At 48.1% G+C, this 25,607-nt stretch overlaps 3 protein-coding genes across 9 annotated transcripts in view; 1 reads left to right on the forward strand and 2 right to left on the reverse strand.

Moving 5' to 3' along the window:
- PRSS55 (serine protease 55) overlaps positions 1-9,207 on the reverse strand; it is a gene marked incomplete at its 5' end in the record, with an annotated part of 51,536 nt that extends 42,329 nt beyond the window's left edge. The window contains 2 exons of one of the 2 annotated variants that reach the window (XM_082402870.1): positions 7,209-7,290; positions 9,118-9,207. In XM_082402870.1, coding sequence (XP_082258996.1) covers positions 7,209-7,290; positions 9,118-9,141 — 106 coding nt within the window. The other variant, XM_082402869.1, reaches the window with a different exon arrangement.
- LOC309633760 (serine protease 52-like) lies at positions 9,147-14,824 on the forward strand (the record flags this gene model as incomplete). The annotated part of the gene is made up of 5 exons (XM_082403023.1): positions 9,147-9,244; positions 9,789-10,231; positions 10,671-10,699; positions 11,533-11,709; positions 14,423-14,824. The coding sequence occupies 5 exons, from the start codon at positions 9,147-9,149 to the stop codon at positions 14,690-14,692; spliced, it is 1,017 nt and encodes a 338-aa protein (XP_082259149.1). The 3' UTR covers positions 14,693-14,824.
- Positions 14,825-14,870: 46 nt separating this feature from the next.
- Positions 14,871-25,607, reverse strand: part of MSRA (methionine sulfoxide reductase A) — a 380,733-nt gene continuing 369,996 nt past the window's right edge. For 2 of the 6 annotated variants that reach the window (XM_082402907.1, XM_082402911.1), the window contains exon 6: positions 17,080-17,850. In XM_082402907.1, the coding sequence (XP_082259033.1) occupies positions 17,686-17,850 (165 nt within the window). In that variant the 3' untranslated portion in view covers positions 17,080-17,685. Of the gene's footprint in view, positions 15,047-15,145; positions 15,260-17,079; positions 17,851-25,607 lie in introns of those variants that run through there. The other 4 variants (XM_082402904.1, XM_082402906.1, XM_082402905.1 and 1 more) reach the window with 4 other exon arrangements.

Consider the following 25,607-nt stretch of genomic DNA (forward strand, 5'->3'; position numbering starts at 1 on the left):
ATTTTTGTTGCGTAAGCCAGCAGTCTATGGTATTTTGTTATGGCAGCCTGAGCAGACTAAGCCAGAATTAAAAAGGAATCTCTCCCCATGTGGTCAGCCCTTGAGATCACAACAAAAACACTTTCAATAAAGCAGGCAATTCTTTTGTGGTTCACAGTGGCTTTTTGAAGTGCACAAAGGCATTTTTTAGAAGTCTGGTTTTTGACATATAATTTAAATTTAGTAAATTGCCTTTTTAAGGGGTGTGGTTCCGTGAATTCTGACAAGTGTAACCACCACCACAGTCAAGACACACAACCTTTCACCACCCCAGACAGTCCCCCGGTGCCCCTTGGAACCCATCCCCTTCCCCAAGTCCCAGCCCCTGGCGACAACTGATGTGCTGTCTCTGCCTGTCTGTGCATCATACTGAAGGTAGCAGTTATCCAGCTTCTTCAACTCAGCAGAAGGCACTGGCGGTTCATGGTTATAGCATGTGGTCTGCAGTCAGCGGTCTGCTCCTTTCTATTGCTGAGGACTATTGCTGTTGTCTGGATGGACCACCGGCTATCCACTCAACTGACAGACATGTAGGGTGTTAGTTTTTAGTACTCATGGATAAAAAACACCATAAACATTGTGTACGGGTCTTGGTGTGGACATGTGTCTTCATGCAATGGTATTTTGATAAAAATGTGAATTCATGCACATATGTGCTGGGAGACTTGGGGATTCTTTGGGATCTGAATGAAGATCATGCATATGCTGTGTTATCCTGTTCAGAACTCTGGGGCCAGCCATGGAAGCCACGTGGTTAAGCCTGGTGACCTTGGGAATTCTTTATCTATGCCCTGTTCCACCTCATATGAACACGTGCCCTCCAGGGCCCCAGAGTTTGCAAACACTTATAGCTGCAATGAAATGTTTCTCTCTGCTGAGCTCAAATTCGTGTTGTTTTCTAAAGAACAGAGATAAGGAGGCTGTGTCTCCCATTTCAGGCCTCCTCCTGGCAGAGAAAAGATATGTTAGGTTGATGAATTCTAATGCTTTGCTTATAGCTATGAGATGGGTAGTAAATGCTTGTTATGTTAAAACTCCACATCCAATAACACGAACTAACTTTCTAATATTTCATCTGCTTTTTGCTTATTCCGATAGGATATCCCCAAGAGCTTTAAAAATAAATTGTAAAGCCTTAAAAGAGCTAGGGAAAGAAAAAGTCCCACAGTCATTTTCCCTAAAATGGAAGTCCATTATGTATAGAATTTTGGAAAACATGTACACCTACAGCTCTTGCCAATCTTTAGTAATAATACTTGTTCTCCACACACCTGTCACGTCCATGGTGATTTCTCATGAGAATATTTCTGTGGCTGCATAGTGGGGAAGACTGTATTCAGAGTCGAACTTTATCTAATAAATTGGCCTGTCAACTGCTCAATCTTGCACATTATTCCAACTCAACATTTTAGTTTGAACTATTCGAATTTGCCAGTATTAGACCATTTTTGAGCTACTAAACCAGCAACTCTATATGGTTTAACTTAAAACTTCCTACAGTTCCCATACCTTTGCACACATTTTCTGCCCATCTAGAATGCTGTATTAGTTCCCTAGGGCTGCCATAACAAAGTGCCACAAACTGGGTCATTCAGAACAACAGAAAGTTATTGTCTGGAGTTCTGCAGGCCAGAAGTCCAAAATCAAGGTGTTGGCAGGGCCGTGCCCCCTCGGAAGGGAGGGATCTGTTCTAGACCTCTCGCCCAGCTTCTGGCAGTTCCTTGCCTTGTGGCAGCATAACTCCAATCTCCACATGGTGCTCTCCCTGTGTGGGTTTATGTATCCAAATTTTCCCTTCTGGTAAGGACACCAGTCACAATGGACTGGGGCAACCCTGCTCCAGTATGACCTCATCTTAATTAATTACATCAGCAATGACCCTGTTTCCAAATAAGGTCACATGTTGAGTACTAGAGGTTAAGACTTCAACAGATGAATTTGGGGAGGACACCATTCAACCCGTAACATATGCCTTCTGGCCCCTCCTTAGCATCATCTCTCTCAGTGGATTGACTCAGCCCAGACAGGGCTTATTTCTTCCTCTAGAGAATTTTCCCTGGTGTCCTCTTTCCCCACCCACCACACACCTGTGCTCCCCCCACTCTGGGTTGGGTGCCCCTCTGCAGCTCCCAGTGATACACTTGTCCCAGTGTATTAAGGTGGTGTCTCTGCTCACATGTCTCTCCCAGATTCTAGGAGACAGAGAACAAATATTGTTTATCTCTGCATCATTCTCCAAGCCTGGCGTATGGAAAATGCTCTGTAAAGTGCTAGGTCACCTAGTGGACGAACAAATGAATGAAATATATGAACAAAAGCCACCCTGCAGCCCATCTATGCATGGGTTTTGTACTTTACGCACGTCTTATTCATAGAAACGTTTGGTCAATGTGCCTTCCTTTTCTGGAAGACATGAAATTGGCAGAGAATTAAAATCATGGGCTTGGTATTTGCCAGGTCCTAGATACACGCACTATCTCACTAATCCAACAATATATTGATGGAAATATTATGATTATCCCCATTTTACAGATGAGGAAACTGAGGCTCAAAGTTCAGATCCCACTGGTGATGTGAGCTCTCTGCTGGAGGACTCTGAGTCTGTGCTTGCTCTGCTGTATCACCTGACTTGTTTGGACCAGCAGCCTCAGGTCCCTTCTCCTGAGGAAGGCCTTCAGCTCTTTTTTCCTGATGCATTAGTGGGTCTGAGATGCCCTGATCTGCAGGAGCCCAACTGGTGTGGAGCCCTCCCGCCCCACTGCCTCTGCCCCGCTTCCACACTGGCCTCCACGTCCCAGAGGGCTGGCTCGTGGAATCATCAGGTCCTGGTCCAGGAGGCCCCCTGGCTGCCTCGTCTGGACTGTGCTAGCTCCACCCAGTGCCCTATTGTGACCTGGGCATCAGGCTGGGCTGTGAGACTGCAGGCACGGAGAGCGAGGCCCTGACTCGGTCCTTCTGAACTGAATATGCGCAGTCTCGCCTGAAGCTCCTCCATCGACTTGAGTAAAGACCAGGGCCGATGACAGGACGGAGGGACGGAAGAGCGGTGCTTCTGTTGCCAGTCGCCCTGCTGCTGCCCTGGTCTCACAGCGGCCTGGCACGTAGGTCTCTCATGGTGTTCTCGGGTCTGGGCCTCTCCGGGGCTCTCTCTCCTCGGCGGCCGGGAGAATCACTTGGGGAGCTTGTTCAAAAGGTCAAGTTCTAGGATGCTGATTCTGTAGTACTGGGTGGGATCTGAGGAACTGCACTTTTAACAAGGCCCCTCCAGTGAATCTGACGCCGGGGTCCCTGGACCAGACCTTCAGATCATTGCTCCCCACGCACTCCCAACTTTAAAGTTACATGTGGAGAAGCCGTGTGTGCGTGTGTATGTGTGTGTGTTTGTGTATTTCACATCTACGTTAGGTACCAGAGTTTTCCAGAGTGAAGGGCCAATGTAAAGTAAACCGTTTGAGAGGGGTAACTAGCTGTCCATCTGGAGATGTTAACTAGCCGTGTCCTGCAGCTTTAAGGCCCTGTGTCATCAGAAAAAGGAATTTCTCTGCTGCTTTCTCTTTGAAAACATCCTGAAGGATCATTTGGAGCCTAACTGGTCTAATGCAAAACATAAATAATATAACTGTAAGGAAGGCAGCGTCTTAATACCTACTATGCATTCATCCCCCTGAGTCCAGAGAATTTATGGCGTCTTGTGCTATGCTGTCAATTTGCTGGTTGACAGATATCAAACCTCTATCACGTGCTGGGAGCTGTTTTAGGAGAGAGATGTTTTATGTCAGAGAATGACATATTCAATTCCTACCCTTAAGCAGTTTTGCTATCTAGCGAGGGGAGGGAAGTATTAAACATAGAAATGAATAAATAAGTAAGTTAATTCCAGGTCCCGTTAAACGGTATGAAGCAGATGAAACAGGCTAACGCAATGGGAGGTCTGCAGGTGGGAGTTGAGACTGTTCTAAGAGGTGGTCATGGAAAGCCTTCCTGAGATGACAAGACTTGGGTTGAGACCCACCTGATGAGAAGGAGACGTATTTCCAAGCAGAAGTGACAGCAAGTGCAAAGGCCCTGAGACTGAGTGCGCGGGGTATGTTTTAGAGGCAGACAGGCCAGTAACGTTGGGGCAGAGTGAATGGGAAGGGGCCACTGGAGAAAGACGGGCTCGTAAAGGCACAGTGAGGACTCTGGATTTTATTCTGGTTACAGTGGGAAGCCATCAGAGAGTGAGAAATGAGAGGTGCTTGAGAAAACACTCTGGCTGCCTCAGAGGATAGACTGTGTAGGAGTGGGGATGCAAGAGTGGAAGGAGGGGGACGAGTTAGCGGGCAGGACAGGATGACGGCCTGGATGGGTTTATAGCAGGGCGGATGGAGAGGATGGCTGGCGAAGGACATTGTTTGGTAAAGTTGATGGAACTGACCGATGCACTGCTCGTGGGGAGTGAGGGAAAGAGGAGACGTCAAGGATAACTCTTGCCTGGGCAAACAGACGGGTGTGGTACCATCCATGGAACTGTGGAAGGCTTACAAGAAAGATGTGGAGTGGGGTCAGGTTCCACAGTTCAGTGTGGGCCACGTCAAGTTTGAGGCACCTCTCAGACGTTCTTGTGAGATACTGAGTAGGGCAGCTGGTTAATGGGTTGGGAGCTCAGTGGAGAGGCCTGAGAGGGTAAACGTGAGAGCACCTATATAAAGACGATATTTGAAGTCTGGCTAGGATGAGATACTCTAGCCAAAGTGCATAGAGAAAGAAGTGGTCTGAGGGTTAAGCTGTGAGTTTTGGAAGAGGAGGTGGATTTGGCAGAAAAGTATGAGAAGGAATGGCCACTGATGCAGGAAGACGACCAGCAGGTACTTTCTCCCACTGAAATGTTGCCCAGAGATGACCCCAGATTGAACCAAAAGTCCTGGGCAAAACTCAGACTTCTTTCTCCTTGGTCCAAACTAGAATGAAACCAAATGTCATCCTTCTAAATCGATGTGACATGAAAAAATAGGCATTAGACTGTGTTAATACTTATCTTTGTATTAAAGATGAGGATATTGAGGCACAGAGAGGTTAAATCAGTGGCTCCAAGTCACACAGCTAGCCAACAGGGCCAACTCAGAACTTCTGACTCCCAATCTCACTCCTTCCCTCTTCACCAGCTGCCCTGCCAGCTAGGAAATTGCCAGGCTAAAACCAGTGCCTTCTGCAGACTTGAGTGGTTTCTCCAGTCATGCTTCTCTTTCTCTCATGGTGACCAATATATTGAAAGGGTCTTTTGGGGCAAAAAGAATTTCTGAGACACCCTGATGGTGCAGGCAAAGAGAAAACACTCAACTAAAAAGCTGAGATGAGACCTCCCTGTCTTAATTTGTTTGGTCACATCTCTGGGTCTGGATCAACCAGTCACTTGGCAAAAATCTACAGTCTGCAGTGATTTCATTCCAGTGGGATTTGCAAGGGAAGATCTCCGAACTCCCCCACCAGGAGTTTGCTCTGTAGTGCTGGCAGACCCAAGACTTCATTTGGTTTTTTATCTACAGACTATATAAACCCCTTAGGCTCCCAGGAACTCTCATAAGATTCACAACCATGGGTCTCTTATTTTTCCAGGCCAGCCCCAATTCTAATTTTCAACAAAGTTGAGCCATTGAGCATGTAAAAATATAGAAGAATTTTTGGACTTGCATAAGACTTTTCACATAAATACATTCACGTTTCAGTCTGCATGACCACTGGCAGCCTGATATCAATATCAATACAGCATTTAAACTGTTGTACTGAAAATCACATACCTCTTAAGGAAAAATTCAGAATAAGGAAGCTAAAGTTTGCTTCAGTGTTTATATATAAGAATTTTAATAAAAATAGTTATGTTTTATATTAATGTAATTTAAGTAAAAATGTTTCCCCCCCGTCATTTTAAACTGTAAAAGTAGAGTATTTTAGAACTGGGAAAAACCTTAGAGATGATCTTATTGAGTCCCCTCATTTTAAGGTGAGAAAATTGAAGAACCTAGAGGTAGCCTATTCCACTATAGAGAATTCAATGAAGTGCATTTTTATATTGAAAAATATACAAATTCCCTGGACTCCCAGGGACTCCCCTAAATTAACCACAGGCCCCAGATTGTCCAGGTCACCCTCAATTCTGTGTAACGTCCAACAAAGTGGAATGTAAAAGTACGGCAGAATTTTTATACTGTAAGATCTTTTCATGCCAACATATGCTTTTCACCCACTGACACTGGATCTGAGCAAGTCTGATACCACGTCTTTAAGAAAACCCTGCAGAAGTCTGAAGGCCCGTCCTTTTATGTTCCCTATAATAAGGCTTCCCAATATGCTAGTTACTCACCTCTGAACACGCTCCATTTGTTAACGCTATTCTTACACCTCGAGCCCCCAGACCAACGACCATCAAATGCTACAGTCTAGGAAGTGGAGGGCTTATCGGTCAGGTCATCTCATCAGCATCTTGTGGTTGATATTTTCATATGAAAAACTTCCAAGTCAAAGCTCCTCTCACAACCTCGAGTTTGGGATCTATTAGTTTTTTTGACTGGAGTTGCAAGACTTTATTTCTAGTCCTTGTTGAGTTCAGTACTGATGGTTCATGCCCAGGATTCAGATGTGATCAGATAGTTTTCAATCTCTATTCTGTAATCTATTAAATATTAGTTCTTGCTCAGTTTTGTGTCATGCGTTATCATGCACTTTTTTCCCCAAGTGTAAGACGACTTTTTACCCATTTAAGTTTTAAAGGCATCTGTTAGTACCAGCTTGGCTTGGTATCCTACTGCTGCTCCAACACCTCCGAACCGTCAGCAGAAACTGCTAACAGATCTTGCTTTCTCTTTCTCTTTGTTCTCTTTTGAACATCTTGTTCTACACAGAGGATGGCAGACTGCCACTGCCCACCAATCAGATAGCTCTCCAGGTGAAACCTTCTTCCCACCTCACTCAGAAAGCCTCCCTTCCAGGATACAGTCAATGATCAATGCTTTAGATATAATATCTCAACCAGTTTGATGTTCGCCTTAGAGAGAAATCATCCAAACCGCATACCATCATTTTAGCCAAATAAGATTCTCAAAGAATTGAGTGGATGATTTGTCAAAATATAGACATACCATGCAAGCTACGAGCAAGATGAATAAACAACTGGGCTTTAGAACCAGACATACCTGGCCGAAAAATCCCCATCTGTCTCTTGTAAGCTGAATGGTCTTGAGCAATCACGTGAACTCTCCAAGATTGTTTCTTCATCTGTGAAATGGGGATAATAAACCATAGCTCAGAGGTTTGCTGGCATTATTAAGTGTCTCTCACACATACAACTCAGAGGCTGACTCATGGTAGGTGCTCAGTAAGTGGCTATCATTATATAGCAAAAAGATTAATATATGGGGCTTTTTAATTATTAATCCAATTTGACTACTAATCATTGGTAATTTTGTTTAAATTTTCACAAATTATTATTTTAATTAAGTATTTAAAAAATTTTCCAGAGATCCAACATTGTTTTATTGTATATTAAGTCCAAGATTCCCTTGTTGGCTCTGAAAATTCAACCTTTTCATCTGAGATTGGGCTGCAGGTTCCTCACAATGTGTGGTCTTCCTTGACAGGAGCAATGGGAATCCCTCATAGAGATTACAATTTAGCGGGGGAAGTAGACTTTAACAGTTTCACAAATGCTTCGTCACCGTTGTTAGTGTCCTGCGGGGAAGGTGGGGTGTTGAGTAAGAAAGTTATACTGAGGGCAGCTGGTGTAATCTTAAAAGGCAAGGAAGGAGCTAAGATATGAGGGATACACAGGAATTAAACAGGCAGAGAGGAGCGAGACAGATGAGGGAGGAGCCTCTCTTTCTGGCAGGAGCACGGGGAAGAGCCCCGAGGTAGGAAGCAGCAGGGCACTTCCGGGGAGCTGAAGGGCCAGGGAAGTCGGAGGAGAGAAACCCAAAGGCAGAGATGACAGGCAGAAGTGGTGGTGCCGACGTGCAAAGGTGGCGGTAAAACGCGTAGTGATGAGCGGTGTGATTGACGGTGACGTGTGGTGGGGACACACATGGCGGCGAGGTTGTGTGGTGATGGCACCATGTGTGCTGCAGAGACGGTTTGAATAGATACACCTCTCAGATTAGACTCTTCTGTGAAATATTATGAACGTCATGGACTTTTCTCCCCGGGTATAAGTATGGTTAACACTTAGGCAGTTTGCCCAGTGGTTATGAGGACAGACTCCAGAGCCAGACTGCCTAGGTTCAAATCTTAGCTTAGTCATTTATTAGCTGTTGGTCTTGGCCAGTTGTCCTAATCTTAAACTTGCCTTTGTGGCCTACCCTTTAAAATGAGATGATGATAATTTCAACTATCTTGTGAGGTTTGTACGAGAATTAAATTAATTAATTTAGACAAAACAGAATGGTGCCTGGTAAATAGTAAGCATTCAACATTTTAGATTTTATGATGTTTATTGTTTCCCATTACTCAGGTGATGTTGGAAACCCATTAGAAGCTGTCAAAACAATCCTATCACATAGGAAATGCCAAAATTTTAATTTCTCTCAAGGTGCAATTGGGATTACCTTTAGAATTAAAATTGGGTGAAACACAGTGGTGCCATAAATCACAATTAAAAATGCAGGAAAGGAATCAGTTGGGAAAGGAGGGGCTGGGCAATTTCCCTTGGGCTTCCCTACTAGGGTGCAAGAGCAAGATCCGGCCCCAGGGCTTGTGGCTGTGTGCCCCTCCCCACAGGCCCTCAGACGGACACCCTTCCAAGAAGCACAACTATGGTGAAGGCACCCAAAAGTACAATCTCATAATTGCGGTGCCCTTGGTAGGCATGGAGGGTATTGTTTTTGTTTGATGGATCTCCCACCTGGTAGTAAACTGGTTGAGCCACTGCTGTCTGTGTGCTGGGGGGGTGAGAAAGGGGCATCATACTTAAGTGTCTTCCAAGCCAACCAACCTTGACTGTTGGGCTCTGGGTCTCTCCTCCCTCTTCCTTCTTTCTGCTCTTAGTGAAATGTGGCCAAAGAATAAACAGTTCTGAGAAGTCAGAAGCTTCGGATATCATAGGCGGGGTACCTGCAGACACTGTAGATTTCCCATGGCAGATGCGTATCCTTGACAGTGGGAATCATCTCTGTGGGGGATCGATCCTCAGTGAGTGGTGGGTTCTAACCGCAGCCCATTGCTTCAAAAACAAAAATAAGTAAGTGTTGCAGATAGAATTTGTTTTTCAAACCAGTGTGGTAGAATATTTGCCCCGACATGCCTATTATTCACGTTCATCAGCCATAAAACAAAATACCAGGAGGTAGACACCTGTGTTAAATATCACACTTTGCAGGTGGAAAGAAACCGTTCTCTTCCTAGGGTGTTGCACAGCTTGCTGTGTGGGACGTACACTGCAGAGCAAATGTTCCTTGGGCTTCTCAGCATTTTGCTAAGTGCATGTAGTCCTGGCCCAAACTCCTAGAGAGTCCTTTCCTAAGCATTTGCTCTCACTCAGGGAGAGAGTGGGCTGACAGAGATCACGGAGTTGGGGAAATCAGAGAAGGATTAGGCCCCGAGGGCAGGGTGGTGCCAGGCCTGGCTGCATGACGGAAGGTGCTGAGTCCCTGTCTACAAAATAGTTTTGCAAAACTTCCAAGGTGTCTGTGATATAGCCAGTCAGCTTTTCTTGCAAATCAAGGTCAAGTCCCTCAATGACTCATGCCATAGTATGGCTTCCAAGACATTTGTTGATGAAATTTACAAGTGAATTTGCCCAAGCGAAAAGCCATCAGGGCAAGAGCTGGTTGGCCAGAGGGCAGGCTGGGCGCTCAGTGTCAAGTGCAGAGCCGCAGATGCTCTCAGGATCGCAGTCTCACACGAGTGCCGTTATTTTCCCCTAAGGCTCACCTTTCATCCTCCCACCACTTACCTAGTTTCTCTTTCTTTTGTTTTGGAACAAGATCTACCTTGGAGGTCGTACATGGTAAAGGAAATCCTGACACCGAGAACTTGACAAAGATAAAAGTGGACGAGCTAATTACTCACTATTATTTTGACAGCTGGTTCTACATTAATGACATAGCTTTGCTGTTGCTCAAATCCCCACTGAACTTGGGTGTCAAGAAGGTACCCATCTGCCTTTCAGAGGTCACTGACATAGGGAGATGGAGAAACTGCTGGGTGACTGGATGGGGCACTACTAGTAAGTTACTATAGCCCAGCGGGGAGTGGGGGTGGCACCTTGGCTGAGGTTTGCAATGAGAAGCAAAGTCTGGAGGCTCTGCTGGCCTTAGGAGGTCTGCCTCGTGCACCTGGGCGCTTCCGGTTCTCAGTTGAAGTCCCACGATGACCCTGTTGCCCAGTCCACGTGGGAGCCACATCCTCCCTGGGCGCGTGGAGCAAGCTTTAGGTCCACATTGTGAAACAGGAACCCTAAACAGGGCCTCAGGGTAAAGCCAGGCAGAAGTGTTCAGTCTTCAGGGTGACCTGGAGGAAGGTGGAGGGACATACCAATGGGAAAAGGGGCTGGGCTCCTGGAAGTCCACGCCAGTGTCAGTCAGAGCAGCTCCGTTCCAATTGATGGGGCCAGTTCCGCCCCCTGTGATAAAGGGCTCTGTGGCTAAAATCTCTGAAAACCACAGATCCAGGCCAAGGAGGGGATAAACCGAACGTAAATTTGTCCTTCTAGAGTCAACCTGTAACCTACTCCTGCCGGTTTGCCCAGCCATCCCACAGAATGGTGTCCTCTTGTCTTCCTTCTTGGTGAACGTGACTTTCCCCATAATCAACAGAGCAGGAAAAGTCACATTCCACTCGGTGCTGCCCTTCCAAGGAGGCACCCAAATGGCTCTACATGGATTCCCACGTGGTCCCAAAACTCAGAGCTGTGTTAGATTCCTCCTTGGGAATTGCTCTTAGAAGCTTTTCGAGAGCTTCAAAAACAAGGCCACCTTCTCAACTTAGAGTTCCTCATGCTTCATTTACCTCATTTTCTTTGAAACTCCTCTATGATTCAGGCAGTGTTGTAGGCTCCGGGGATTCAGCAACATACAAAGAGGAACACACACCCCCATCTTCGGAAGTGGACATTCTAGGAGTTGGGCTCAGCTAGAGCCCACAGGCAGTGAACTCCTCAAGGACCCCGACACGAGCTTCAAGCCCATCTTTTTGTGCCGTGGGTCCCAGGACAGAACTTGTCATCGTGGGTTCTCTTTACATCCTCATGGATTTGAATGAAACTCCTTTTTAGGACCCTAGCTGGAACCTGGCACCCTCGGCAGGGTGAGAAAATGGTTCACTGAGTCTGAAATCCAGTACAGACCCAGTCCTAGGAGCTCTTGATTCACAGAGGGTGGGCTCAAGAGTCTCCCGGACACCCCTCCTACCCCCTCCTCACCCAGTCCAAATTTGGGTCATTGCCGGGGCCACAGAACAGTTCCCTTGTTGTTGAGGTGAAAAGACATGATGTGGGTGGGTCCTCCAAAGGGACCACGTTGAGCTCAGGGTCCTCTCCCCATCTGCTTCTTCTTTGGGTCAGTTCCTAAGCGAAGTACGGAAACAGCGCTGCGGAAAGTCAACATCCAGCTGATCGAGTGGGAAACGTGCTTCCACACGATGCCTCTGCTCACCAAGAGCATGCTGTGCGCCGGGGACCTTCAAGGTGGGAAGGACACCTGCCAGGTAACATAGCCTCTCCATGGCCTGCAGAGGGGCTGCCCCAGAAAGCTGGCCAACAGTGCCAGGCTACCTGGCTGCCCTCTTTCTCCTCTGGATAGGAGGTGGATTAAAACAACAGAAACGTGTTCTCTCCCAGAGGCCAGAAGTCCAAAATCAAGGCATCGGCAGGGCTACGCTCCCTCTGGAGGGTCTAGGGGGGGATCCTTCCTTGCCTTTTCTGGCTTCTGGTGGTTGCGGGCAACCCTGGGCGCTCCTTAGCCTGTAGGTGCAGCCCTCCAATCGGTGCCTCCATCTTCACAGGCCTTCCCCCCTGTATGCGTGTGTCTCCTCTGCTCTCTCTTCTTATAGGGATACCAGTTATTGGAGTAGGGCCCATGCTAATCCCGTAGGACTTCATCTTAATGGAACTAATTACATCTGCACAGATCGTATTTCCAAGTAAGGTCGAATTCTGAGGTTCCAGGTGGACGTGAATTTGGGAGGGATGCTCTGTAACCAAAGGCAGGCCGTGCAGGCCAGTGGTTAGGGCTGCGGGCTCCCTTAGCTTCCCTCCCAGCTCCTCTACTCACTGCCTGGAGTCCCCTCTGTGCCTGTGCCTTTTCAGATTTCCCCATCTGTAAAATGGGACTACTAAGAGTCCTCTTAGGACTGCTGTGAAGATAAAATGAGTCAATGCACAAAAGCATTTAGAGGAGCATGGCGCAGAGGAGGGTCATGGTAAACACTACGAATATTGTTTTCTCCATCATCATCTCTTACATCTGTTCAGTGCTCAGTAGCATACAAACTGCTTCCACAAATACGTCAAACTAGCTCTAGGAAGCAGGTCTATTTTAGATGGGAATAGGAGGACCAGGAAAGCTGACAGCCTTGCGGAGGACACACCAACAAGGTAAATTACAGACCCCGAGTTCCAACCAAGGCGCGCTGACTTCAGGGGTGAGAGCCATCTTTTGGGTTCCAATAGAGACAGGGCTCCAAATCCAGCAGCCCAGCATGGCCCCGCCCAGATATGCCTGGTTTACCAACCACAAAAATGGTGGGAGCTGCCAGTGAGTACAGGCTTGCTCTATATTAGGGCCAGGCATAGTGCTTTATAGGTGTCATTTGCTTACCTTCACACCGTGGTCCTGCAGGAAAGGTACAGTCATCACCAGCACCAAAACGAGCCTCAAAATGCTGAAGAAAAATTTCACATTCTCTCAACTAAGTATTCACCCTGGGATCTGAACCAAGGTCTGTTTGGCTCCAGAAATTTAAATTCTTAACTGTACATCTTTCACATAGATCCCCTCATCCTTAGAGAAGCGAGTGTAATTCTTCATTTTAAAGAAAGGTCATGGGAATTTCCAATGACTTCAAAGAACTGGATGAAGAACAGTTTGGTTCAAAGGAAGCTGATGGGCACAGCAATTTGTTCATGATAACAATCTGGTTTAAAAAAAACCAAATAAACCCACATCCTATTTGGGGGGCGTTGTTGTTTGTTTTGTATTTAGATTTTTGGCATATTATTAAATGGTGCTTCTTTCTGACTCTTCTATGTGTTACTTAATATTTTCAAAAATAGATCTTTGTAAGCTGTGAGACACTATGTACCGCCTGATCCTATTTCTGTAAAATAATAATGACGTGTACGTATTTGCATACATGAGGATGTAGAAAGTTACATTTGGCTAAAGAGTTGCCTCTGCATGGTTGAAATTAGAAATGCTGTTTATTTCACTTATTTATTTCAGTACACAGTAAAGAAAATTCCAGGGGTATAGAGGGGTGTACAGTGAAGAGGAAGTTTACCTCTTACAATTGTTCTCCTGTTCACTCCCCAGAGAAACAATGTTAACTGTATCTTACCTGAAAATTCTTCTTATACACAATCGTGTGTGCGCTTATATATAAATTTACTTATATAATTATGGGTATTCTTCATGTTCTTTTTCCATATCCCAGTTTTCTGATTTTTTGATGAAGATACATTCTTCTCTTTTTTTTTTGAAGATACATTATTCTTTAATAGAAAATTTTAAATGGTCCAAAAGGTTTGGGGGCATGAAAGGTAGTGCATTCCTTCATTTTCATGTCAATGATGTCTGCTCCACCTGTGCTTATTTGGCAATCTCTTTCATGATGCTTTAAAATTTGTAAATTGTTTAAAATTTGATGTTTTGAACCACAATCTAACATTTTGACACAATTTTTGTACTTTTTGCATTCTGTATATACAGTCTGTATGCCTGCTGTCTTCAACCAATGACCTAGTATAAAGCATAATGGTTTTTGGGTTTCAGTTTTTACTTTTTGCTATCGTGAACAACACAGAAAGAGGAAAATGAGGTCTTTCTGGGGAAACTGAAAGAATTCTGAAAAACAAAGAAGTGCTTAGAGGCAAAACGGATTAGAAAACCACTCCTTGGTATATCAGAATGAATGCATGTCACTGGATGATGATGATGGTGACGATGGATATTTATTTTTTGACCAAATTGTCATTCATCACCATTGCTTTTGACCAAACTGTTCGCTCCCTTTTCTGACAGTCACAGAGCTGGGAGTATAGGCATGTTGTTGGAGAGCCGAACCAAAAGTAGAAACATCCACCCGTCCTCCAATGACACCATAAGTGCTTTGTGCCTCGTGCCAGGCGCCCACCCTTCAATAGGCTGTAAGAGCAACTTGCCACCATCCCTTCCACTCCCAAACAACTCTTCTCTCCTAGGGTGACAGTGGGGGGCCTCTGGTTTGCCAGAAAAAACCCAGCACAAGCAAATGGTACCAGCTGGGCATTGTCAGCTGGGGAGTGGGCTGTGGCCGGAAGAAACTGCCTGGAGTATACACGAAGGTGTCTAGTTATCTGTCATGGATTGAGAAGGAGACCAAGCTGTTAAAAAGGCCCTACAAGCATGAACCGGACTCCGGGGACAGTTTGCTTCTATCACCCTGGGCCACCTTGTTACTGTATTTTGTGATGTTTCTATTATCCCCGTGATTAAACACTGCATTGCCTCACAACCAAGTGTCCGTCTCAGTTTGTGGAGTAAGGTCAAGGTGAGGTGCAGGTTGCAAGGAGGGATTCTCATACGAAATAGCTGTGCCTGAAATAATCATATACTTATAGGAGCGCTTAAAATATACCTGGGATCCACTCAAAGGCCTATGGTTCCCCTGGGACTCAGAGGCAGGTCACCAACTTCAGCTTGCGGCCTCTCCAAAGGTTTGGATGGAGCGTCTTTCCACAGGGGCGGGGGTATGCCAAGGATCTCTGAAACAGAAGGCCTATTCTCTTCCTCTCTCACAAGCAGGTATCTTCCACAGCTTCTTTCATTTTCCATTTCTTTTGCTCCTGCAATGAGAAACATTCCAGCTCCTCGATTCCCCTTCATTTGTAAGCTCATCCCTGAGACCTGCAGACTTGGTCCCTAGAAAGGTCCTTGTTCTTTACCTTCCTTTGCTTCTACCTGGTTCAGAGCCCCAGTAAATGCTGCTTTTGGCTCTCAGAGACCATGAGTAACAGTGCTGAGATCCAGGATCAGGAAATCACTGACGTAGAAATGTCCTAGAGATGAGGTGCGAAAGAAACACACGGCTTACTGGTTTTGTTGTTGTTGTTGTTATTGAGTTGTATGAGCTATTTGTGTATTTTGGAAATTACGCCCTTGTCGGTCCAATCAAAAAATGGGCAGAAGACCTAAATAGATACGTCTCCAAAGAAGACATACAGATGGCCAACAGGCACGTGAAATGACGCTCAACATCACTAATTCTTAGAGAAATGCAAATCAAAACTACAATGGGGTATGACCTCACACCAGTCAGAATGGCCATCATTAAAAAGTTTACAAATAACAAACGCTGGAGAGGGTGTGGAGAAAAGGGAAGCCTCCCACACTGCTGGTGGGAGTGTAAATTGATACAGCCACTATGGAAAACAGTATGGAGGTTCCTTGAAAAACTAAAAATAGAACTACCATGTGACCCTGCAATCCCACTCCTGGGCATATGTCTGGAGAAATCTCTAATTTGAAAAGATGCATGCACCCCTATGTTCATAGCAGCACTATTCACAATAGCCAAGACATGGAAGCGACCTAAATGTCCATCAACTGATGAATAGATAAAGAAGATGTGTGTGGGGGGGTCTGTGTGTGTGTGTGTGTGTGTGTGTGTGTGTATATATATATATATATATATATAAATATTACTCAGCCATAAAAAAATGAAATAATGCCATTTGCAACAGCATGGATGGGCCTAGAAATGACCATACTAAGTGAAGTAAATCAGAAAGAGAAAGACAAATACCATATGATATCACTTACATGCGGAATCTAAAATATGACACAAATGAACTTATTTACAAAACAGAAACAGACTCACAGACATAGAGAACAAACTTAACGGTTACCAAAGGGAAAGGGGGTGGGGGAGGGATAAATCAGAATAAAATTTTTTAATCCTATTAACATGTCCTTAGAAGACTCTGCATGGTCTGGCTCTTCCTACCTCTCTGAGATACTTCTCCCCAATACCTTCCTCTTTCACACTATTCCAGCCCCACTGGCCTTTCTGTTTCTCAAACACCACAAAATCCCCCCTGTCTTGGGCCATTTATACTTCCTGGTCCTTGTAGTTGGAAAGCTTTTCCTTCAAGCACCACAGTGGGGATGCCAACAGTGATGAGGGATAGCTACTCCACTTAAGTATTCTTGATGTGTTTAGGGCACAGCAGAATTCCAAGAGGGAAAAGAAAGAAATGGGCTATATCCAGGGGGAACCATGTCTTATTTCTTAGTCCATCTCCTGCCCCCAGAGCTCCGCTCTCCTCTCCCAACTCGTGTGTCCGTTTCTCCTTTGCATCATTCAGATCATTCGGTTCTCAACTTACGTGTCACCACCTCCCGGACCTCACCGCTTCACCACCTCCCCTGACCAGCGTGGCTAACACAGCTCTGAATACAACTCCACAGCACCCAGACACAACTTAACATCTTACCCTATTCACCATCTTCCTATCATTTCTCAGGACCAGCAATTATCTTACTTATTCATGGGTTTACTTGTTTATTGTGTACTTCCCCCACCCCTGGTCTTGAATATAAAGACTCTTAAGGGCAGGGATTCCATGTGTCTGTTCTCTAGAATAGCCCCTGATGTGATGGTTGTAATAGGCGTGTTGAAAACAGCTATTATTACTAAAGTTGCAAGGAGCTAGAGGTGGACCTGTTTTCTAAAGATTTCAATCAGATTTCCCATTTGGGGGAAAATGATTCTTAAGACTTTTTCCCTCACAAGCTCTTTGAGAGCTCTAAAATTTATCTTACAATACTTAGAAATATCCTACCTAAACAAGTAACAGACAGATGAGATATCAGACAGTTTGTATTATTAGACTGTAGACTTTTATTAGAACAAGCATTTCTCATAGCTGTGAGCAAAGCGTTAAAATTCATCAAGCTAACTCACATCTTTTCTCTGCCACGAGGAGGGCCGAAAAGAGTGAGAAAGCCCTTTACACAAATATAGGATCAGCTGAGCAAAGTATTTCAGTGAACGACTCATTGTGGCTACAAATGTTTGCAGATTTGAAGGCACCGGAGGGCAGGAGGGCTTGCGAGGTGGGACAGGGCACAGATAAAGGATGCCCTATCTCCTCCGACAACCTCCCAGCTTGGTTCTCTAGCATCCATGGCAGGCACCCAGGCACAAGAAGGGTGAACACTAATTATTCACTATTCTCATTCAGACACCAAATGATCCAAAAGATTTCACACCTCTCCTCCCACCATAACTTATTAGAAGATAAATTACACGTTATCAACCTGCCACTGCACTTCCTGTAAATTATACCTCAATAAACCAGATTTTTATGAATGCCTTTGTGTACTTCAAAAAGCAACTGATGTGAATGAACCACAAAAGAACTGCCCGATTTGTTGGAAGCATTTTTGCTGTGACCTCAAGGGCTGACCATGTGGGAAGAAATTACTTTTTAATACCCAGCGGGCAGGACACTCCGGTGCCCCCGAGGCCGCAGTACCCGTTGGGGATCTTGCTCAGGTACTGCTGGTGGTAATCCTCCGCGTAGCAGAAAGTCTGTCCCTCCCGGATGTCGGTGGTGATCAGGCCAAAGCCGTGCTCTGACAGAACCTGCGGAGGGAAAGGCGCCATCAGGACCCGAAGCGCAGGGATCCTGGGAAGGAGGAGGGCCAGGAGGTCAGGACGGGAGGGCAGACACGTGGCTGGGGGGTGCATGGTCCTCGGGGCCCGGGCTCGGCCGCTTCCCTGCTGGGTTATTCTGGGCGACCATCTCCCTTCGTGGGCCCCAGGGCGCTGGGGTCTGAAATCCGGGTTGGGTTTGATTGGGTTTGGTTCTGACTGTAAGTTATGCTCTACCCTCCACACCACCTCTGCCCCCGTGGGTGTCGGGAGCCCTGGTTTGGGCGCTGTGGGTCTGTGTGAAGCCACCCTGTTTCCAGGGGAAGCAGCAGGGCCGTGTGGCTTCCCGGCTGCCCGGGGGCGGCTGGGGTCCCTGAGGGGATGCGCGCCCGGCCGCGGTGAGAGGGGATGGCAGGGCAGGAGGGGGCGGGGAGGCTGCAGCCGCACCCAGCGCCGACCCCTCTGCCCCCTCACAGGCTGGACGGAGGATCCCCCTCGCCGGCTGTGGCTCTGGGCAGCAGGGACCCTGCCAGGATGCCCTGGAGGGCAGGGGCCACCTGGGGTCCGGGCTCTGCCACTCCAGCCTGGAGCCTCTGGGCAGTGAGGGCAGGGGAGGACGTGGCCTGAGGGCCTGGTCGGCTCCTCACCGCCCTCTGTGACCCAGTTTAAGGCCCGGTGGCATCTGCTGCCAGGCAAGGAACACATGTAAACACCAGTGGGGGAGGAGAGCGGAGCTATTTGGGGCAGGAGACGGATGAAGAACTAGTCACTGTTCCCCGTGGATCTTAGCCCGTTTCCTTTCCCTTTTGGGTTTCAGCTGTGCCCTAATTCTTTCCCGGTACAGGCTGCTCGGGGTATCTGAGTGCAAGGCCGCAGAGACTCGACCCGGGTTCACTGATTCCATTTTGGACAGGGGTGCGCGGCTGAGCCCCAACTTGTGTTTTCATGACGGAACTGACCAGGCTCTGACCGTCATTGGTCCGTTTAAGATGAAGTCCTCAAATCGGCACAGCACAGGGAATCCAATTTAATACTCAGCACGAGTCACTGATTTTCCCTGAGAACCTTCACCTTCTTCCTGAATCTCCTCCCAGCCCTCTGAGCCAGAATGAGGTTGACTGCGGATCTGACGCCAGACAGGCCCAGGAGGGGTAAAGGAAGGATCCTCACTAAGGCGGGCGGGTTGGACCCCGCAGCTCAGAGGCGGCCAGTTTCCTTACAAGGGTTAGAAAGGAGAATGGGGAGCCATTCTGACTTCAGTTTTGACAGTTTTTTGTAAGCGAGCAATTATCGAGGGCTTACCACATGCCACGCTCTGGGTTAACTTCGGCCTCACAGCAGCCGTCTGAAGGAAGTATTGATGCTGTTATTATCGTCCATATTTAAAAGTCTGTGTCCGATACTGCGTCTTGGCCCCTGACATCCTCGGCTCGCCCTGCTATTGCATTGGCTGCAAGCTGGGAAACTGCATTTGCCACATCTCACCGCCAGCCGCGCCCCGGTTTAGATCCCACTGACGGGAGAAGGGCACGTGACAGCTGGCGGGTAAATCCACGGAGAAGCTGTTATCGGCCAGGTGCAGCTGTGGGGACGGGCACGAGCACGGCAGAGAGCAGACCTGGGGCTCTGACAGCTGCCCCTGAGAATCATTCACTCCCGTGCTGCGGGCAGTCAAAGCCATCGCAATGATTTCCAGCCACTTCTGTAACTTCCGGGCACCCTGAAATCCAGAGGTGCTGTTCCCTGACCTTCACTCCAACAGCCTTTCAAATGATTCTGGAAGCACCAAATTCCCTTTGTGAAACCCGCCCCGCTTAAAATATCTCCAGCACTTTCTGTTTCTGTGATGAACCGCGATGAACATGGCGTTTAGTGCCAGGAATGTTTTCCGGAACCAGAACCTGCGTGAGCACGAGGACCCGGGACTGGTTAACTGTCTGGTCAGACTTCGGGTCGGGATTGACCTCATCCCGGCGAGTCCTCTCCGCGGGCCTCCTCCCCACTCGCCGCCCTCCCGCCTGCCCGCATCTGTCTCCCTCACAAACGGCCATCCTCCTGGTACGAACAAGGACGGCCTTCCCGAGGCCCTGGAGGCCGCAGCCGCCGTCTCCAGAAGCTTCTTTTCCCCGAGGCAGGGAGGCCGGCGCCAGTGGGCGCTATTTCCCGGCTCCCCTCCCCCTCTCACGCCGGCTCCGAGCGACCCCTGCCCACGACCACCCCAGGGCAGCATCCTTCCGGGAGCAGCGGGAAGGGAGGTGTGGGGAGGGGGCGTGCAGTACCAGGCTCCACCACCAGATGGCAGGAAAAACCGAGACTAAAAAGCGATGAAAACCCGCAGGAGACAGACCCACACGCTGCCCTCTTGCACTTCCCATTAGGCTGGGACATTCTGGCCACGTCTGCTCTGCGGTGGACGTCGCCCCCGTGCACTGGGCCAGCAGCCTCCAGGCTGAGGCCTCACTTAGCACGGGGCTGTCCTCAACCTCGCTCTGAAACTGGGGAAAGGGGACAAAAGCGCCCAAAAGAAACTGGATGTAAAACAGAGGAAGTGGGAAAACGAAAACCCTATCTTGTCTCTATTTCCCTCCTTCCCAGAGCCCCGGCCCTCTGCTTCCTCACTGGCATCCGGAGGGACACACACACACACACACATACACACCCTAGAGCTGCTGGGAGAGCCGGATGCTGGTAAGAGCTCCTCCTTAAACCCTGATCCCTGGGAGAACCTGCAGGCCCTTCCCTCTTCCTGCTGGGTCCCACCCCACCTCCTCAGCCTCACTCCCTCCCCATTTTCTAGCTCTTTTCTTTCCCTCTCTGTGTACTATCTTCTTGGGTCGTGTTGACCCCTACATATTTCCTGAACATTCCATTCCCTTGCACACGACCTCCTTAGAATGTTCCCTCTTCTCTATGGCACAAACTCCTACCCACCTCTCAGGACACAGGTCAAACGTCCCCACCTGTATAAAACCTTTCCTGATTCATTAGGGCTGAAGTTACTCCATCTTCTAGGCTCCCACGACACTACCACCCCTTATGGCGCTTGAGACGTCGCATCGTAATTATCCACTTCCACTCCCCTCTGGCATTACACGTGCTGGACCGCGTGCTCCTTGACAGTATGGACTGTCTTGTTTCTCTACCTCATCTCAGTGCTTAATGTATCAATATAAGAAATGAGTGAACGAGTCTTGGGGATCTCCTGGCGCTCCTCTTAACCTTCGGGTTTCCACCTGTGTCCCTGCTGCTGCCTCAAGCCAAAGCACCTCCTTGGGGACCTGGGAAGGAGCAGCGAGGAGGAGCTCGGGGACCAGGAAGCTGAGTCTGTCCGTCACTTTCCTTGTCACAGACTCTCGGCCAGTTCCCCAGGATGGGTTTACTCTTTAGACCATGCGTTGCAGCGGCCGTGTCCGTGGAGAGACGGCCAATCATCTTCCACAGAAGGATGGCCTCAGCATCACCTGCAGCTCCTGAAAAAGCCCTTTCACTCTTTGGGGGCGGGGGTGACTGAGGTGATGGCGGAGCAGCAGGAGGTGGGCGATGAAGACCGGGTTATAGATGGTCCCTCTGGCCCCCGAAGTCCAGTGGTCAATCTGGCCTCATGCCCAAGCTGTGCTGGTGTTGATGGGTGCACCTCAGTCTCCAGACCCTTCTCCTACAGCATCTCCGTACGCCAGGTCCCCAATCAGTTACTGGGGGTGTCATAAGTACTTTGTGACTGATAACAGCTGTGTCGTTGTTTGTAGCTTACTTTTCCTTCATGAATTAGGGCAGATGGAAGGCTACCCCAATCCTCGCATCATTCCCGCTCACCTGCCCACTCGCGTGAGAGGGAAGGGAGTGTCAGGAGAGCTGGAACACGTGTGGCCTCCCCCATCGTCCACGACAGGGACCACACCGATGACAGGCCAGTCCTGATTATAGAAATGATGAATCACATCACCCACAGAGGTTCCTGGTATCTTATAAAAAGGAAGCTGTACCCATGAGAGTGGGCTGCCCATAGGAAAATCATGGCAGATAAAGAGCTGAAAGCAGCTGCAGCAAACGCTCTGGCCTCAAGCACAGCCAACCTCTCAGGATGCATCCCTGGGGGCCCCCAGGCTAGCGGGCCCTGCCTCCAGACCGGGCTGACGTCGCCCCAGGAGACTCTGTGTTCTTCCTTCAGACTCTACAGAGCCACCTTTGAAACGGAGTGCAGAGCGTGAGGTCAAAGTGACCCCCGCAGATGGCCCAAACCCCCGTCACATGCCTCCAGGAAACACCCTCTCTCGCTGGTCAAACCCCAGGCCCAACTCATCCTTCGTCACTCCAGGCTCCAGGGCTGTTCACCCACTGCCACTCAGAAAGGCAGCCCTCCACGCCCGCTTGCTCTGCTCGGTTCCTCACCAGGACCAGCCCCCGAGCAGGAGCTACCGGGCCTAACTGCCCCCCACCCCCGGCCCTCATTTTTCTACCTTCCACTCTTGTTGACGCCAAAACAGTTATCTAGAGCTCCTTGTTTGTTGCATTTTATTTTTATTTTTACTTTTTTTTGCTGATTTTTAAGAAGGAAGTAAGTGGGGTCTAACGTGAAATAACGCACATCAGTGTGACACCTGGCTCAGGATCTCTTGTGGGAGGGGTGCCTAGTGGAACTGATCAGATGCTTTTCTCACAGACTCTTACCTCACCCTTTTCTTAGATGGCCCCAGGAAGCCTCCTATGCCTTTATTCTCTTACCATTTTCTTCCCGGAAGCAGCTTTTCTATCTGTAAAATGGGCACAATACTTCCCTCAATGTGCTATGATGAGAGTCCAAGATGGCGCAGAGCATCCTGCCACATTCTGACTACGTGGTAGTCCTGACCTACTTTCCCATCAATGCCCACCCTGGGGGAAAGGAGCCTACCATCTTGCCCTCCTTAGGCAGGCCTCCATCTCCACCCGCGGGCACGCCCTACTTCTACAGCTGCACAGCCCATCTCTGTGGAGCAGGAAAAAGAGGTGGGGGGTCAATAAGCTGGGGCAGAGCTCCCAGCTCCCAAGCGGTGTCTCCAGCCCCAGCCTGTGGAGGAGGTGGCCAGGCCGTTCCCTTACAGATGTTCTGCCAGCGGGAGTGTCCTGGGCCCAACCCACCCTTCCAGGGCTGCCGGCAGGAAGCCTTTCTTTTAATAAAATTAATGAACACGTGACCTTTCTGCTTACTGCAACCCGCTAACAAGCTCACTGTTAGCGTCGCTGAGATCCTCCAGGTGCCCAGGGATACTCAGCGTATTGCGTGGAAACGACAGACTCTGAGGCCACCCTGGAGGCCACAGCAGTGCAGGCCGCGCTGGAGCACCAACAGGTAGGGCGAGAAGCGCATCAGGGCAGAGAAGCGGCCTCAATCCCCAGTCCTCGTGTTCGCCCTGAACTGCAGTGTCTCCAAAGGGCCTCCGCACGCGCCGTAGTCCACGTGAGGCTTTCACTGACTGAAGAGGGGAGAATTATCCTCTTATGTCTCAGCGCAGGACACCAAGGCGCAGGCAGAGAGGAGGCTTGCCCAGAGCCACTCATCAGTGACAGGACGAGAACCCGTCCCCTGACTATTTCCAGCACTGCTACACGACCACCGTGGCCAGATGAAGGAGCTACCCTCCCCTTAGGGAGGGACAGGTCACTATTTCAAAAGATCCAAAAGAGACCTAGACACCTATATTTGGATCATACTCTCCCCACCCTGCTCACATCCCTGGAACTCAAAACATGTGACATATTTCTTGGTCATCTCACTGACTTTCTTTAAAATTGTGGGAAAATGCACATAAACTTCAAATTCTCCATCTTAACCATTTTCAGGTATTCAGTTCAGTAGTGTTTTGTACATTCACATTGTTGCGTGACTAGTCTCCAGAACTTTTTATCTTGCAAAACTAAAATTCTGTCCCCATTAAATAACAACTCCCCATTCCTCCCTCCCCACTGTTCCTCATACCCACCATTTTACTTTTTGTCTCTGTAAATCTGACTATTTTAGGTACTCATAAATGGAATCCTAAAGTGTTTGTCCTTCTGTGACTGGCTTCTTTCACTCAGCATAATGTCCTTGAGGTTCATCCATGTTGTAGCCTGTGTCAGAATTTCCTTCCTTTTCAAGGCTGAATAATATTCTGTTGTATGTATGTATCCCATTTTGTTTACCCCTTCATCCATCAATGGACACTTGGTTGCTTCTCATCGTTTTTTAGCTGTCAAATAACACAGCTTGCTGCATGACAAGCCCACCCCATGACAGTTACACAGATCCTTCCTGGCTTGTTTTTATCAGTTGCCTGCTGTTTTAACGTTAATCTCCTCCAAGGAAGTGCAAAAGGAGTTCAACAGTAAAAAGACTTGCTGCAAACGTGTGGTTCGGTTATTCTTTATCTTGTCCCACCTCAACTGATGCCACCTATCAATGACTGCATTGTAAAGACGGAGGGCCAATCAGAGAGCTCCTCTAAGGCCCCCTGATAGACAGCTGGCATTGCCTGCCTCCCATCCACTCCGAGGGATAAATGACCCCCCACAAAATACTGAGTTCCACAAACTTTCCAAGTATCACCTGATTCCAAGAGATGGCAGAAGACCTACTCGAAGTGTCAGGAAAGCAGAGTTTGCATGTTAAATGCTAGGCTCCACATTGATTTTCTGATGGATGTCAGAGGAGGGGCTTGCAGGGCCCTCCAAAGGGGCAGACGCAAGCTTAGGATGCCCTGTCTTTCATTTTCTCATTTCATCATGCTAGGAATCCTGTAGGGGTGGGGGAATAGTTATTCTGACTCCACCCACAAGGAAACTCAAAGAGGTTAAGAATCACGCTCAAATTCATGTGCCTGGAGAGTTGGTGGTGGGTCTGGGATAAGAATCCAGATCTGTCTGGCTCTGGATTTCATGCTCCTTCCCACATACATGCTGTCCCGGGAATTTGGAAATACAGGATGGGTGAGACCCCAGGGAGCTGAGTCTGCCCTGTCCTGCCACACACGTGTCTGAGGTACAGAAGGTCAGTATGAACCCACCAGGAACCTTGAGCTGGAACTCTACAGAGCAGGACAGGGAGGGGTGAGGGGGGTGGCTCTAGAGACACTGGCACACGTGTGTGTACACACGTGTGTGGGTGAGGATGTATGCACACATTTGCATGTGAGTGTGTCCTCACACGTATGTGAATACAAGTGCACATGAGAATGCCAAGTGATATACATTCAACTCCCATGTTAGATGGAGTGACCTATGGACACCTTCTCTTTTTAGAAAATATATCATCATAAAAATAAACCCCAATTCATGAGAGTGGATCTTAACATCTTGGGGGGCGGGTCATGGATTCCCTTGAGGATCTGATAAACACTATGGACATTCTTCCCACATAAACTCATGATCAAATATTTGCTTATAATTTCAAAGTATCTTATGACCCTTTGGAGTCCACCCGTGGGCCCTGTATTCAGAACCTTTGGACACAAAAAGTCATCACGGCAACTGCCCACCCCCCCTTCTTAGGGCGCTGGAACATGCCGGCGGCATGTCCAACGGGCAATGAGCATTTTCAAGGCAGTTTGAAGGCCCAATGAGAAATGGCTCTGTTGACAATGAGAAAGTCATCAGGAAGGGAGAAGGTACCTGATGAGTTCAACCCTCATCAGATGCATATTTTTTAAAGCCTCATTAAGTCTGATCAAACCCCGTCTCCTCCACCCACCAAAAGAAATTAGCCTTACCTTAAGTGTTCGGTTTTTATGTAA

The sequence above is a fragment of the Balaenoptera borealis genome, assembly GCF_965194805.1.
Source record: "Balaenoptera borealis genome assembly, chromosome: 8".
Classification (NCBI taxonomy): Eukaryota; Metazoa; Chordata; class Mammalia; order Artiodactyla; family Balaenopteridae; genus Balaenoptera; species Balaenoptera borealis.